The following is a 16,880-nucleotide window of genomic DNA, read 5'->3' as shown; positions in this document are numbered from 1 at the left end:
GGGGCGGCGCCCCAACTCCCCAATCAGCCCTGCTCTGAGCCCAACCAGGGGCTGCACCTAGGGATTAGGCCTGCCCTCTGCCACCCGGGAGCAGGCCTAAGCCAGCAGTTCGTTATCTCCCGAGGGGTCCCAGACTGTGAGAGAACACAGGCCGGGCTGAGGGACCCCCCCTTCCCCCCCGAGTGCACAAATTTTTGTGCACCGGGCCTCTAGTTTATTATAATATGCTAAGGTGTTTGGTGCTACATAAATAATTCCCTAAACTCACTTGAAGCTCACCTGATCAAATTTTTGTAGAATCCATATGGCACAAACAATTGGGAACATCCTTTAAGAAAAAGAGTATAAAAATACCTTATTCTTGTAAGTTTAATAAAAACATAGGGCCATGTGAACTCACCACTGGGCCCCTTCCAGAATTTTGGAAGATACCTGTCCAGGGAAAGGCCAGAGGTGTAAGTTTCTGTTGTTTGCTGGTATATTGGCCAGGATAGGATACCGTAGGCAAAGGGTGCAGTGGCACACACAGGAGAGGCACCTTACCCAACTATGACCAGACCAGGGCAAAGGACCCAGAGGAGAAGACACTGGTTAACTTTTGAAGAACAAATAGGCATTAGGCAGCCGAAAAGAGGAAGAGTCATGGCCAGGTGAGTGGGAGGGGCTTGGTGGAGGTAACCTGTTGCAAACTGAAAAAAACCAAATTGCTATGGCCAAAGTGCAAGGCAAACAAATAAATAAATAAAGCAGTGTATTCTAGAAAGTACAAAAAGGTTCTGACTTTTTAGACTAGATCGCAGAGTTGTAAGACATAGGGGGCCATTTTGGATAAGGTCATTCCCTGTATTTTCACACCCAACGGTAGAGGCTAAGTTTCTTCCTCCCTTTGTGGTGCCCCATCTTCCCAGAGAAGGGAAACTCTCCTTATCATGATCTTGGGGATGTTGGCGCACTTTTCATTGGAAGGTAAAAGACTGACAAAGTTGTGAGGTCAGAACCAATGTCTTAGTTTTCTGAATTAGATAATAAGATTATAATCTTTAAAAGTTAACCAGAAAAGATGATATTTAAACAGCCTTCCAAGTCAAGGAAGAGCTACAGGTAAAATGACAGTAATGGATGAAGACTGGGATTTATTGAAGTCCTCTGTGGTTGTAGGTTTAATCTTTCCAATTTTAAATACATGAACAAAGCATATGCAAATATTTTATGTGACGAAAGCTGAAAAATACTTATTTTTCTTTTAAATGTGATCTATTCTTCCGACTATTTAAGTCTATGATCTTCTTTTTTCTTTTTCTTGGTCTAGCCTGAAAGTGTATTTTTAACATACTCTACTTTTAAAAGTAGTTTTGATTGCTGCAAATTCAGCTAAAAAAAAAAAAAAAAAAAAAAAAAAAAAACTTTACAGAGGAAAGGGGGTGGAGGAGGAAGAAGAAGGTAAAGGATGGATAAATGGTGATAGAGGACACTTGACTTGGGGGATAAACACACAATACAGTGTACAGATGATGGATTGTAGAATTGTGTACCTGAAACCTGTATAATTTCATTAACCAATGTCAGCCCAATAAATTCAACTAATAAATAAACAAACAAACAAGTAAGTATATATATCACTGTGGGGGGTGGATGGATGAGAAAGAAAGTTTAACATCAGATCTGAGAGCTGGCTCAGTTGGTTTAAAAAAATCTTTGAGAAAACGGTGGTACCTGTAGAATCCTTGTGGTTTCTGTCTTCTGTAAAATATATTCCATTTCATGGAAACTCCCAAAGGAAAAGTTGTTGGAAAAATCCAAGAGAACATGCTTATAACTTCATACTAAAAAATATAAATCAGAATCCTAGAATATGAATTTGTGAGTAGTGCTTTTGCACTATGTAGAAAACATTTTCTACCAAATAGCCTTAAACCTTTAGGAGCAAGTCAGTTTCAGTTTTACATTTTCTTGCTAGATCCCCATCTATTTAGTATTTTAAAAAGAACTTATAAGGATACATCTCATGATTGTTCTGTGGCTTTAAAAAAAAAAATGGTGGTACAAAAATGCTAAACCAGATTGCCCCCAAGTGAGTTACCTTTTGTGAGGGTTACATTTTAATAAATGAACTAGCAGGGGGAAAAATATCAAAATATAATTCAGATAAGCTTCAGTAGGCCTACTCTCTTCAATAATCCTGAGCTCAATTCTCCAAATTTTTATGCAACTTAGTGATAGTCCTGATTTTTCAGTGTGTGGTTGTCTAAATCTTTTAACTACTTAAAATAGCCTCTACTAAGGGGGGAATAGAAAAAAAAACTCTTCACTCTTCTATGAGCAACAAAAATGGTAGCTCAGACCTGTAATGACTAAGGGAAATGTCAGAGTAGAAGAGATCACTTTTGTAACCGTGAAGAGAAAAAAATGTCAGGAAAAAAAAACAAGAAATAAGACATCCTCTCCTCCTGAAAAATGAGGCCACAATGTTTTAGAAATCAGGAATGTGCTGTGGGTGTAGCAGCATACTGTGCACTGAGAACACAGGAAGTATCCATTGAGAACATCAGAGTTTGTGAGAGAGAAAAAAAATGCAACTGGGGGAGAGTGATCTGGAAACAACGGCTATGAGCAAACACATGGTGTCTTCTCAGTGATCTCTCACGACTTTACAGTGTGATGATGTTCACATGAGGACACAGAATGAACTAAAGGGGCCAAATTCTACTCTGTTGACATTTTCTGTACTAACACGGGGAATTGTAATTTATGCCATTAGAAAGATTTCCAATTAAAAACCAATTTCAAAATTCCTACCCAGATTCCAATGCCCCTTTGAGAATCTCCTATACAGTTTCTAACTAGAACGTGTATTCTAGTCCTCAGTATAATCAGGACAAGCCGGAAACGTTTGCAGATCCTCTCGAGCTAGAACTCAAAGTTGTGTAGCATTTTGTTGTCTTCAAGTGAGAGCATCCCATCATTACCTAATAATTACTTACACAATTAATCATCTACAACACACAGCATTATGATGTAGCAAGAGAATCCCATATAGCCCACCTTCCAAGTGCTAAACACCCCTCTGCACCCAAGATTGGAAGGAGCTACAAGTATTTGCCTTGGGGTGCTTCTTATCGGAATTTCACAGAACATTCCTCTTTCTGATTTTCAGGGCGAATCCTCGGAACTTCAATTTCGACAATGTTGGAAACGCTATGCTGGCGTTGTTTGAAGTTCTCTCCTTGAAAGGCTGGGTGGAAGTGAGGGATGTTATTATTCATCGTGTGGGGCCGGTAAGCAAGCCCATGGAATCCTTTGAACACAAGCCTTTCAGCAGCTGCTTTCACTTGCTTTGATGAATAACCATATTTTTCATTTATACAGATGCATGGAATCTATATTCATGTTTTTGTATTCCTGGGTTGCATGATTGGACTGACCCTTTTTGTTGGAGTAGTTATTGCTAATTTCAATGAAAACAAGGTAAGAATTCTTAGTGTGAGTACCACAGAGTTTATTCTTTTCCGGCCACTCACTTTAAGCTCTCTTTTTTTGCACACACAGCATGATGTCACATTAAACTGTAATGTGACTGGTGTAAATAATCTCTGTAACTATTTCACAAGCAACCTCATTGCTGCCTTTCAGGCCCGTTATTTAAGGGCACAGCTCTCTGGCTAAATGTCCTCCTTTGGTGACAGTGTCATTCATTCATAACAACTGACAGGCGCATCTCCTATTGTTCAAATGGAAAGGATGTGCAACAAGTTATTCAAGTACCATAGCTGAAGCTGATGCAGGGATTGCAGGTAATACTGCTCTCACTAATGTAAATTAGATGCTTCTTAGTAACTCAGTAAGTGAGTTACTTCTAATACCAGTTGTATTTTGATGGGATGGGGAGGAGGGCGTGGTACAAGTTTTAAAATCTTAGTTCATAGGATAAAAAGAAGATTTTCTAATTTAATGTTAAAATCTTTGCATGCTGCCCTAGCTGGTTTGGCTCAGTGGATAGAGCGTTGGCCTGAGGACTGAAGGGTACTGAGTTTGATTCCGGTCCAAGTCACATGCCCAGGTTGCAGGCTCGATCCCAGTAGGGGGTGTGCAGGAGGCAGCCAATCAATGATTCTCTCTCATCATTGATGTTTCTATCTCCCTCTCTCCCTTCTCCCTTCCTCTCTGAAATTCATAAAAATATATTTAAAATAAAAGTTTTGCATGCTTTATCAACTTGGGAAGCTGAGTTCATAACAGCTCGAATGATCAATAAAGAGCTCACAAATGGGAAAAGAGCAAGTGGAGTTTCCTGCCAAAAAACACATGAGTCTGAGGGGACACATTCTATGTCGTTCTTCTGGACATGATTGTGTCAAGGTCAGTCTTATGCCTTAATAATTGAGACACATACAGTTTCTACGCACTTCCTATTCACTAAGGTTTAGATATGCTATTCTCAATTCCCCAACTCGGAAATGCACAGTTGAAGAGAAAACCGCATAAAATAAGGAGTAGAAAATGGGGCCAGAATTCAGAAGTAGTGCCTATTGCTGCAAGAGTCTGTGATGCTCCCAATTCAAGTGCATGAAAATGTCGACTGTCGTTCTGCGCTGAATGAAAAGCTAGATGTCACTGCACAGCTCCATGCTGCGCTATGTCATTCACAGCGAGGACTGATTCGAACGCACTCACATCAGAGCTCTGGTGTGTGCAGCTCCGCCTGGGACCGTATCGCTCACGTCCAGGCTCCACGTGTGAGATGCCAGTCAGCCAGCCAATTGGCGCCTTTGATGTGTGCCGAATGAGGATGTCGTTTTGTTCAGACTTTCAAAGAGTGCAACTTAGAAATCACCGCTTTGGGTCCCAACACTACTCTACCCCACAGAAACCTGGAATTTTAGAGTAAGAAAGGATAGAGAACATATCGCCCAGCCCCCCTATTTAACACATTCACAAATGAGTTTCTTTCAGCCCTACCCTGTGTTCAATTTAATTCCACGCAGAAAGAGGAAGATGGGTCTTTTTAGATGCCTTTGAGGCATGTGATGGAGCAGACACTGGGAATTCTGGAATAGGAGCAGAAGCTAATCAGTCAATTAAGACAGTTTAAGCTCTGCTTGCTCAGAACACCTTCCAAGGCCCTCTGAGCAGACACCTAATTTCAGAAGAATTAGGTCCTATGGCAGCTCACAATTCAGCAGCATAATGAAATGTCATAAAATTTTGAATTAACCGGAGACAGTGTAGTTCCTCAACTCAGAGAATGTCTGAAGCAAGCAGAATAACAGGCCTACTTCCAACACCAGTTGTATTTCTATTCTGAAGGAGGAAAGGAACATCTCTACCTGAGAAAGGGGAGCATGGAAGCTCAAGTGTGTGCTTAGGGAAAGAGGCACAGGAGAAGAAATCGTTTCACCAGACATTATAAACTTGAATAGTTAATAGGAAATATACATTTCTCAATTACAGATTTCTAAATTATGTGAACATTTTAGAAAAGATTTCTTTTCTGCAAGTTTTGTCCATGGTAGCAGTTCAGCTGCTATGTAACAGGACTTATTCGTTTATTATTCAACCAGAGGCCCGATGCATGAAATTCGTGCAAGGGGCTCAGCCCTCGCAGCTGAGGTGGCTTGCTTCAGTCTTCGTCCGGAAGGTCGTCTAGAAGGATGTCCAGAAGGTTGTTTGGCTGTCCGGTCTAATTAGCATATTACACTTTTATTATTATAGATCATTCAACAGACTTCTTTGAGCACTTACTAGGTGCCCCACTCTGCTTTTGAGCCTGAGAGCATAAGAAGCTAATCCATGAACACTAATCACATAAAGGCTTCTGCCCTCATGGAGCTCACATTCTAATGGTTATACCTGAAAGTATATAAACAGAATTCCAAATGTATAGGCAACAGAGAGAACTAAAGATATGGGAGCTCTGGCCAGGAGTGATGGTCCATATACCAAAAGGTGGTGGGTTTGATTCCCAGTCAGGGTATGTACCTAGGTTGTGGGTTAGGGAGGGAACTGATCAATGTTTCTCTCTCAAGCCAATACTTCTCTCTCTCTATCTCCCTTCCTCTCTCTCTAAAATCAATAAAAACATACCCTTGGGTGATGATTAAAAAAAAACGATATGGGAAATAAGGTAAGTTTTGCGGGCAAAGTTTTAACAATTCAGAATCATGCAATATTATGTCTTCCCTAGAAAATGGAACCCTGTTTAAAAAGTTCAAAATCTTTAACAATAATATATATGTATATATTTTTTTAATTTCCCTAGTATAAGACAATAAGTTTGATTAATACACTTAATTTAATAACAATGCACTTTTAGAGGTTATTACATTAATGATTAGAGTACAGGTTTCCAAAATACCTTGCTTTGTATAACAAAGAAATAATATGAATGCGTATAGCATCCCCGAAACAAATATTTATTTGCAGTTACTGAGGAAAATGGTTTAGCAAAAATAATATCAGAGAAATTTAATTTAAAGCAAATATTATTAGGAATAAACAGTGTAATTAAATAATTTCAAAAGAAGTTAAATCCCCAGAAAAAATAAAGGACTCCTTAAAATATATGAAAATAAAATTAATTAGCCTTGGCTGGTGTGGCTCAGTTGGTTGAGCATCATCCCATGGACCAAAGGTCACTGGTTCAATTCTCAATCAGGGCACATGTCTGGGTTGCAGGCATGATCCCCAGTAGCGGGCATGCAGGAGGCAGCCAACCGATGTTTCTCTTCCACATGGATATTTCCCTCTTTCTCTTCCACTCCCTTCTTCTCTCTCTAAAATCAATAAAAACATTTTATAAAATTAATCAAATTATTTTTAAAAGCTATAAAATCCAAAATTATGGTGAACTATATTAACATATTTTTCTAATAATTTCATAAATCAGCAGGAAAAAAGAAAGACTATATGAAATTTGACACAATAAAATTATGTGATCTACTAACATATGAAGAACCCTGACCCCCACAATTTTCAAGTACAAAATGTATCCTCTACAAAGTCATAAAATAATAATTGTAAAAAAAATGATAATGTATAAAACAGGTTCTCTACCATAATAAAAAAACATAGCAAAAAAAATCCCTCAGGATTTGGAAATATTAAGACAACATTCTAAATAATTTATTAATTAGTAATATGGCCAATATTAAAATTAATGTTACAATAAAAATAACAGTAAAATTGAAGAATATAGGAGGAAGGAAGTAATAACGATATAGAAAAACAACTATAGAAAGGCTCAAGAATGACAAAACAGATTCTTTTTAAAAATTAAATGATAAACCTTTTGCAAGGTTCAGCATCAACAAAAATGTAGAAAAGGAAAGCAAACAAGCTTATAGTTAGTAAAGCTATGCCAGTATTGTTACAGGGAGAGAAAGTTAGACTTACAGAACAGAATAGAAAGCCCAGGAGATACCCATGTATATATAAAACAGAATTAGCACAACAAATCAGAGGAGATGAGAACATCAGTAAGTGAAACTGTAATAATTGTCTAGAAGAAAATAAACTCTACCTCATAGCCTACTCAAAAATGAGCTCCAGGTGAATGAATGACCTATGAATATAAACCATTTTTAAACCATGTAGAATTTATTTTTGACCTGGATTTCTTGACATTAACCACAAAGTGGAATTCATAAAGAAAAAAATTATAACTTAGATTACATTAAAATGAAAAGTTGTTGAATGATAAATGGCACATTTTGTCTAAATGATAAAAACAAGACTTAAAAAAAAAAAAAAAAGAGCTAAGCCCTAGTCAGTTTGGCTCAGTGGATAGAGCCTACAAACTGAAAGGTCCCAGGTTCAATTCCAGTCAAGGGCATGTACCTCAATTGCAGGCTTCTCCCCGGCCTGGGCCCTGGTCGGGGCATGTGCGGGAGGCAACCAATTGATGTGTTTCTTTCACATCGATATTCCTCTCTGTCTTTTTCTCTCTCTTCCACTCTCTCTAAAATTGAACAGAAAAATATCCTCAGGTGAGGATTTAAAAAAAAAAAAGAGCAAAGACTAAGAGAAAATATTTACAACTCAAATAACTACAAAAAGTATCCAGAATATATTGAGAATGCCTACAAAACATCAAAAAGTAAATATATAAAAATGAGCAAAGAATACGAACAGGCGATTTCCAAAGGAAGAAACAGGAATCACCACTTATACAAATAAAAAATGCTTCATCTCCTTAATGTTCAAACTAGATACATTCACACACACACACATCAAATGACCAAACTAAAATTTCTGATAATGTCAAGCATTAGCAAGAATATAATTGCTAGTGGCAAATGTTCATGCTTATTCTTCTTTGGACAGGAACTTGGCAACATCTGGTAAATGTAAAGATGTATAAATTTCTAGACCCCAGCAGTTGCTCTCCTAGAGATTTACCATGGAGGAAGGCACATAGATTTTTATCATGAGCCAGTACATTTGTGTCTATTGCAGCATTGTTTATAGACCATAAACCGAAAATGAGTAACTTCTGATATATTTGTACAATGGCATACTCTATGAGCAGTTAAAGTAAACCAATTAGATCTAGTATCTAGTTGTATGACAAGCATTGTTCAATGAAGGTAAAAACAAATTGCACAGATAAGCACATACTGAATACCAATTATATAAAATTTTAAAATTCAAGACAAATACATTTTTACGTATTGAGTCATACCTATTGAGGATGTATCTCTGAAGGATGGTCCCTGAGCTCTGGAGAAAGAAAGGAAGAATGGGTATTTTTTTTTCCTGGTTTCTTAAATTATACTTCCAATACTATATTGTAATAAAATGTAACATATGTATGTGCATTTTAATGAAGTACTCTATGGTAAAATAAAGCATATCTAGTCTCATTTAGCCAGTTGTCATAGTAATTTCTTAAAGATCCAAATTCTATGGCTTTATACCACTTAAAAATAATTTTGCAAGTGCACCTATCAGAATGATTTTCAAAAGCATGTTTAAGGCAAAATACACTTATCCAGAAGCAGTAGCATTGACAAGCTATAATTTTGCTGCAGCGTTTTCTGCTATGAAATGAAAGGAAACTAATCACTATTAGAGTGAGGATCCCTTTTTTGAAAATTTAATCATGCAGAAAACCTTCTTTATATTTCCCCAAACCCGGGAAACGTCCAAAGATGCCCATTGAAGGTCTGCTTCGAAGCCTGTGGCCATCCCTTTTGGCCATCCCTCTCAAGACCACATTTGAGAATTCTGACCCTGTTTATCAAACCATCATAGGATTTGAAGAATATATTTATTTAAAACCCCCAAATTAGTCCTGTTTGTATCACCACCCCATGTGCAATGTCCTTGGCGTGGAGTACATGACAAAAGGCCCTTTTCTGCTTTCCTTTGTTTATTAAGGGGACGGCTCTGCTGACTGTAGATCAGAGAAGATGGGAAGATCTGAAGAGCCGACTGAAGATAGCACAGCCTCTTCATCTCCCACCTCGCCCGGGTATCAAAGATGCTCTGATTTTATTCATGTTGGGCACTAGTGTTCATGATTCCCCAGGAGTCTAAGATTTCAATTAAAATAATAATCGTGAGGCCACTAGGTGGTTGTGCATAAGTTAATATAGAAACAGTCTCCAAACCACAGATCTCTCCAAAGGCTATTAAAATCAACCACCCAAAGGCTGTGCTTCGGCGCTCTCAGGATAAGCCTTAATGAAAAAATGAATTTTTAAATAAAATATTGTGCTTGCCTTTTCAACATATGAGTGAAATGTATTAAACTGACAGAAATTGAATGATGCGGTTCTCCTTCTGATACGGACGGCTTCATGCACCATGGTTTTAAATATTCAGAGCCAGCCATTCCTGCAAAACACTACACAATAGATTGAGCCGTGGGGGTGGGGAAATGTGATGGGTTTTATGATGAGCATTAAAGAAAATGAAAGGCAAGAAAGTAAATGTGACTTCGGTCTAAAGTTCCCTGGCCTAAACCTTTCTTTTCCAGATAATGATGGCTTTAGAGCCAAGATGTATGACATAACCCAGCACCCGTTTTTTAAGAGGACAATTGCTTTACTTGTCCTGGCCCAGTCGGTACTGCTCTCTGTCAAGGTACTTGGTTTTACCTTTAGACTCTGGGAATGAATTTCTTCCTCGTGGCTGCATCCAAGAATATCACAAATGGCCACATCTACTAGGACCTACGCTCTTTAGTATAAAATTTTTAAATTCACAATTGTGTTCAAATGGGAGGAAGAGCGGGGAGGGCTTTTTTGTGCCCAACGCCCGATGGATTTAGGCAAAGACGTGTGTGCTGTTTCCTATACAGTGGGACGTCGAGGACCCAGTGACTGTTCCTTTGGCAACAATGTCAGTTGTTTTCACCTTCATCTTTGTTCTCGAGGTACCGTAATGAGTCAGTGGGTTTGGGGGATGGGGAAGAGGGACAGTGCACATTTTAAAGTAAGATAGTGTCCTCCTTTGATGGTCCTTATTTCAACTCTGTGCCCCATTGCTTTTGAAGTCTTTTTTTTTTTTTTTTTGAGGGGGATAGTGTGTTCTTAGGGTATTTCCTTTTGAGTCTGTTCAGTTTAACTTGAACAAAGACTTCACTTTATATTTTGGAATTTTCTAACCACAGGAATTGCACACTGCCGTTAATTTCTGTATCAGAATGATGGCCTGTCTAGTTGTCTGAGTTCAAATATTTAGGGCAAACTGTACAGACCACTGTAATTCAGGGACTCAAATTGCAATGTGGTGGTAAAGGGAATTGACCCAGAGGTTATTTTAATATATGGTTCATATCATATTACTTTCCAGGGATAGTCTTTTTCTTCCAACAAGCTCTTTGAAATACAAGCAGATTCTTATTTCACCCTGAACTGGTTGATGTTTCCCAAAATCTATGGTCTTTTACTTGGGAAAGAAAAATGTCCTGCTATCAAACTAGTCATAAAACAAAGAGAAAAGAGTGTGGAGAATATATATGTGTTACCTACTCAGCTTTTTTATATATGTGATAAATTTGTCTCTTTGGTTGCTACCTTTTAAAAAAATAATGTGACTCAGGTTAATACATTTAAATATGTACTAAACAGTCTCGATTTACTCTCTTCACTGTTTTTCTCAGGTTACAATGAAGATCATAGCAATGTCACCTGCAGGCTTCTGGCAAAGCAGAAGAAATCGATATGACCTGCTGGTGACCTCACTCGGCATTGTCTGGGTGGTACTTCATTTTGCCCTCCTGGTAGGTGTAAATTGTTTATTTCAGTTGAAAATTTCATAGTTGTACAATAGAAGTAAAATGTGGCCATGAATATAATTTTAAATTTTCTAGGGGCCACATTTAAAATATGGAAAAGGCCGAAACCGGTTTGGCTCAGTGGATAGAGCGTCAGCCTGCAGACTGAAAGGTCCCGGGTTCGATTCCGGTCAAGGGCATGTACCTGGGTTGCGGGCATATCCCCAGTAGGGGATATGCAGGAGGCGGCTGATCAATGTTTCTCTCTCATCGATGTTTCTAACTCTCTATCTTTCTCCCTTCCTCTTTGTAAAAAATCAATAAAATATATTTAAAAAAATAAAATAAAATAAAATATGGAAAAGAAACAAATAACATTAATTTAAACCTACCATATCCAAAATACAGGGTGGGGCAAAAGTAGGTTTACAGTTGTTCATGTGGAAAATAATACTATAATTAATGAGTAATAGTACAAGAATAAAATCTGTGTTTTGTGTACTCACAACTGTAAACCTACTTTTGTCCCACTCTGTATTATCATTTCAACATGTCAGCAATATATAAAAAAAAAATTATGGCCTAGCTGGTGTGGCTCAATGGTTGAGCAATGACCCATGAACCAAGAGGTCACTAGTTTGATTCTCAGTCAGGGCACATGTCCGGGTTGCGGGTTCAGTCCCTGGGAGGGAGTGTGGAGAAGGCAGCGGTCGATGTTTCTATCTCTCTGCCCTTCTCCCTTCCTCTCTCTAAAATCAATAAAGTCATATTTTTAAAAGTTAAAAAATTATGGAGAGATGTTACATGCTCTCTTTTGTACTAAATCATTGATTGAATGTGTATTTTACATTTACAGAATGTCTTACTTTATATTCACTACGTTTCAGGTGCTCAATAATAGCATGAGGTAGTGGTTACCATGTTGGATACTCCAAGGTTCTAGTCTAGGGTCCACCATTTTTCAGCCTTGATCAAGTTATTTGTCTTCAGTGATCTTTTGTTTCCTGCTCTGAACTAGGAATATGATTTCATAATCTACAGGTTTCATATGAACATTATGAAGATCAAAGACTGTGAAGTTTTTCTAATTGTTAAGATTAAACAAACCATAACACATTATTATAAATATCTTCTTTTTTTTTTTTAGTCTTTCTTGATCCCACCCAAAAATACTATTATCCATTTCCCCCTGCTCTCTTCTATTCATTCTCTCGTCCTCTAGAAAAGATCCATAGCACACAGAGCCCATTTACACATCACAAAGGCCTAGTTTTAGTATGTAATTGCTGTGCTCAGAAAGATATTGAGTGTCCTTTTTAAGGCAGTTATTAACTTCAGAGTCAGGGGCTGTGCCAAGCCCAGGTGGGCTCTCAGTCACCCTGATTCATTTCCTCAAACAATAAATGGTTTTGAATACTACATATGTGCAAGTCACAGTGCTAGGAATTGAGAAGAATGTAATGAATAAAACAAAGACAGTGACTGCTTTCATGAGCCACACAGCCTGGGAAGTTAGGTAGGCATCCATTGAATGCTCCCAAGTCTATGAGAATTACAGCTATGGAAAGGAGATGGAGGAGAGACACAAGTTGCTGTGACAACACATAATAGTAGATGGCTTTATCAGGGAGGTCCTGGAAGGCATCCTGAGGGAGTGATAATTGGGATCAGTCTAGAGGAGGAGGAGAGAATATTTTAGGATGTTCTAGAATGGAAGGGTGCAGTGGAATCGACAGCACTATTAGAGAAGGAGCAAAGGGAACAAGGTACAAGATCTGCATGGGTAAGAAGGTGTCACACCTCTCAGGATCCAAGTGAAAGTTTGGGTCATCATCCTAGAAGCTGTTGGGTATTATCACTACCAGAATGTAAAGCAAGTAGGTATCTACAGTAGGTTTGGTGCTCACATGGAGAGAGGGGCAGCAAGGCCCAGGTTTTTATATATCTCCAAATTGCAACTAAAAGCTACTCAGTCCAAGCAAAAGAATAGAGTAAGCTTCCTAATTTTACATGTCCCCAGAGAGGAGCTCTCACACCAAAAGACCAACTTGCCCATTCTGCCCCACTGCTTTGGTTCTTCTCCAAGAACCTCTGGTCCTGGAAGCATGCTCGCCCTCCACTCTATTGTGCAGTGGACTACTGTGAAGGACGACACAGTGCTTGTTCCCATCCCAAGATGATTCTGTGCAGACACATTCATTTCCTTGCACCACACCAGATATCTCACTGGACCCCCTTCCCAGGTGCCCATCTGTGACTTGTCATTTGCCTGGGCAAGGAACCTCAAGAAAAATCACGTTTTGGCATCAGCTTAATGCCACAGTTATTATTGCAGTTACAGTCAGTGGGATCTTTGTTTCTCAGATTTAGCTTTCTTAGTCATAAAGCACACCAAGTCATCTCTTGATCACATACTGAATGTGTTTTTGAGTAAGGAGGACATCTCTGAAATCATCTTAGACTAATGGACATGTGGCCAGCTGGTCTCCAGATGTCTCCAGAAGCCTTCAGAGAGAAGGAATCTGACCTCCAGCAATCTTTTCCAACACCCAAGCTCCCTCTGCCATGATTCCTTTATCTCCTGTCTCACTTGACTCCCTTGTGTTGCATTGTTATCCTAGATTATTCTTGCTCCTCAAAGAAACTAGCCATTATTTTATGTAAAAATAAGTTTTAAAATACAGAATTCAGCTGAGCAAAACAGAGACCAAAATTTAATTTAAGATTTAATTTTATAGTTAATATTTATTCATGAGTTTTGGCAGTGACCTTTTCAGCACATTTTTAAGATAAATTTCTTATGATACTTTTTACATTTTATTAAACTAATTATTCAGTAGACTTCACAGAAGACCTGAAATGAAAAAGGGAATTGTAACAAGATCTTTTGTTCAAATTATGAGAGGCTCTTTTCTGTTTAAATTTCAGAATGCATATACCTACATGATGGGCGCATGCGTGATTGTCTTTAGGTTTTTCTCGATATGTGGAAAGCATGTAAGTACGCTGTAAAGAACAGCATCAAAGGTTGCATATGCAATAAAGAAAAAAGCATTGACTAACTTCAGCTGTCCTTCTGGTCACTATGCTGTAGCTAAAAAATTGCTAGACATTAAAGTCCAAATGAGTAGATTTTAAATATTAAAATGAATCAAGTAGCTTAGTTATCTTGTAATGTTTCCTGATACTTATGATGTTTTATTTGTTCTTCATATTTTCTAAGTAAATTCAAGTATCAACTAAAAATCGCATATCAGGCATGAAAGCAAAAACCAGTGGTCTTTCTTAATATGTCGTTATTTTTAGTTTTAGTTTTAATAAAGTTATTTTACTTCAAAGAAAAATAATCTTTAATGAACATTCATAATTCTATGATTCCATATTTCTTTATCTTCTTTATTAATGTTCATACATACATTCCACATATATTTTCATTTTTTTAAAGTACTTTTTCCTTTTTTGATTCTGACATTACATCATATGGAATGCACATAATGAACACTTAATACTTAATGGTATTTAATATTTTACCATTGTTTTGTTCTTATGAGCATCTGTTGGTAGAAGAATACTGAGTCTACTTGTTACAGCCCAAGAAGTGTATAGCCCTTACCATAGTGAATCAGAGAGCAAGAGAAGAGAAAATGAAGTCTAAGAACCTTTGAGTTGAACTTGGATTGATTTGGCTGGAAAGGCTGAACAGTTTGACATACAAGTAGGATTTCTGTCTGTCTAAGGGTCCCTGAACAATATTCGGATTTCATCGCTAATAGGAAACAATTTTCAAACGATATCCTGAGGATCATTCCAATGCCCCTCAACATGCTTAGATGTTATTTCCTCCCCACGCTCTCCACAGCGTAATGGATTGAATGTTCCTATCCTCTCTCCGCCCGTCTCTCTCCATCTCCACCTCCGTGCAGGTCACACTGAAGATGCTCCTCCTGACGGTGGTCGTCAGCATGTACAAAAGCTTCTTTATCATCGTAGGCATGTTCCTATTGCTGCTGTGTTACGCTTTCGCGGGCGTTGTCTTATTTGGCACTGTGAAATACGGAGAGAACATTAACAGGTCGGCGTGTATTTATCTTTCTATTCATTTATCAAGCAAGCTTTTTTAGTAATAAAATCGTGAATAAGCACCTGAATGATTTTTGTCTATTAAAGATGGAGCCCTAACCGGTTTGGCTCAGTGGATAGAGTGTCGGCCTGCGGACTGAAGGGTCCCAGGTTCAATTCTGGTCAAGGGCATGTACCTTGGTTGCGGGCACATCCCCAGTGGGAGGTGTGCAGGAGGCAGCTGATTGGTGTTTCTCTCTCATCAATGTTTCCAACTCTCTATCCCTCTCCCTTCCTCTCTGTAAAAAAGCAATAAAATATTAAAAAAAAAATAAAGATGGAGGCAAAGGAAGAAGCAATCCATTGGAAATTAAAACAAAATGAAAAGGCCAAATTTTAAATGACATTTTTCTAACTGAAGGCAGTATACATGTTTACTATAGAGACCTTAGAAAATTCAGGAATAAAAGAATCCATAACTCCCTACCATGCAGGAATAACCACTCCTGATAACCTGGTGAATTCCAGCACTTTTTCTAACCACACACTGCCAAAAAATGATATATTATTTTTAAGTAAATAATTTTGAGATGATATTGGGTTTTCTTTCTTTTTTAGCAAAGCATGGAAAGTTAGAAGCACCCCCCCCCCAAATGTTGTTATGTATGAAAAGCATTTTCAAAGATAGCCTTAAATTTTGTGGAAGCATCTTATAATTTAAAATAGAAAACTCCTCACACAACCAATTATATACAGATGTGTCTTGTTACAGAAATGACTGATTTGACACATGGCAGCTCCACCTTTTATAGCATAATCCACATGAAAGAAAAAATCACTTTATATTGTCAAAGCTTGCTCCCTCAGTCATTCGAGATGAATGGGAAGAAATTGGCGGCACCATGCAAGGGGTGGGTTATTAAGACAACTATACTTGAGACAAGTATATATAACAAACAAATAAGAGAGTGTAACCTTTGGAAATGATTACTTGGCAATCAAATTTGCTCCAAAATCCACCTGCTTTGGTAGTAGCTGACCTTACTACTTCATGACAACTATGTGACTCAACCTCTGTTTTCTTTTTCCTTAATTTAGGCATGCAAACTTCTCTTCAGCTGGCAAAGCTATTACCGTACTGTTCCGAATTGTCACAGGCGAAGACTGGAACAAGATTATGCATGACTGTATGGTAAATATCTCTTTGTCAATAACAGTGCCTTAGCTTACAATCATTTGAAGCTCTTTGGCTATGCAACATTGGCTGTAGCCTCCTTGTTAGCATCAAGGCTTTGCGTACAAAACACATATTCTGGCCTTTTAGTCCATAAAATTGCTGTCTTTTACATTACAGTGTGTGGACATACAGGAAGAGCATCCAGTAAACTCAACTTGAACTATCATAGTTCCATTCAATAAATATTCATTATGTAGGCATTGTTCTTTCCCTCCCACCTTTAACATTTTGGCAGTTAAGTACAAACAGGAGAATTCTGCTTCCTTAGTTCAATTTATTCAATAGATATTCACCAATACCCTGGTTTATACTGTGCCATACACCGGGTGTCAGGTCTTCAGTGATTCCAGGGCACCCTCAAGGAGC

General features: G+C 38.1%; 1 protein-coding gene across 4 annotated transcripts in view; it reads left to right on the top strand.

Annotated features, from left to right (window-relative positions):
* The window catches only part of NALCN (sodium leak channel, non-selective), a 308,079-nt gene that overhangs the window by 273,267 nt on the left and 17,932 nt on the right, over positions 1-16,880 (top strand). For all 4 annotated transcript variants that reach the window (XM_059685056.1, XM_059685057.1, XM_059685053.1 and 1 more), the window contains 9 exons: positions 3,155-3,275; positions 3,367-3,465; positions 9,376-9,469; positions 9,977-10,083; positions 10,301-10,375; positions 11,105-11,224; positions 14,147-14,215; positions 15,142-15,290; positions 16,376-16,469. In XM_059685056.1, the coding sequence (XP_059541039.1) occupies positions 3,155-3,275; positions 3,367-3,465; positions 9,376-9,469; positions 9,977-10,083; positions 10,301-10,375; positions 11,105-11,224; positions 14,147-14,215; positions 15,142-15,290; positions 16,376-16,469 (928 nt within the window). The remainder of the gene's footprint in view (positions 1-3,154; positions 3,276-3,366; positions 3,466-9,375; positions 9,470-9,976; positions 10,084-10,300; positions 10,376-11,104; positions 11,225-14,146; positions 14,216-15,141; positions 15,291-16,375; positions 16,470-16,880) is intronic.

Source organism: Myotis daubentonii, chromosome 2, assembly GCF_963259705.1.
Source record: "Myotis daubentonii chromosome 2, mMyoDau2.1, whole genome shotgun sequence".
Classification (NCBI taxonomy): Eukaryota; Metazoa; Chordata; class Mammalia; order Chiroptera; family Vespertilionidae; genus Myotis; species Myotis daubentonii.
Note: the sequence above shows the minus strand (reverse complement) of the source record. Positions and strands in the feature narration are given on the sequence as shown.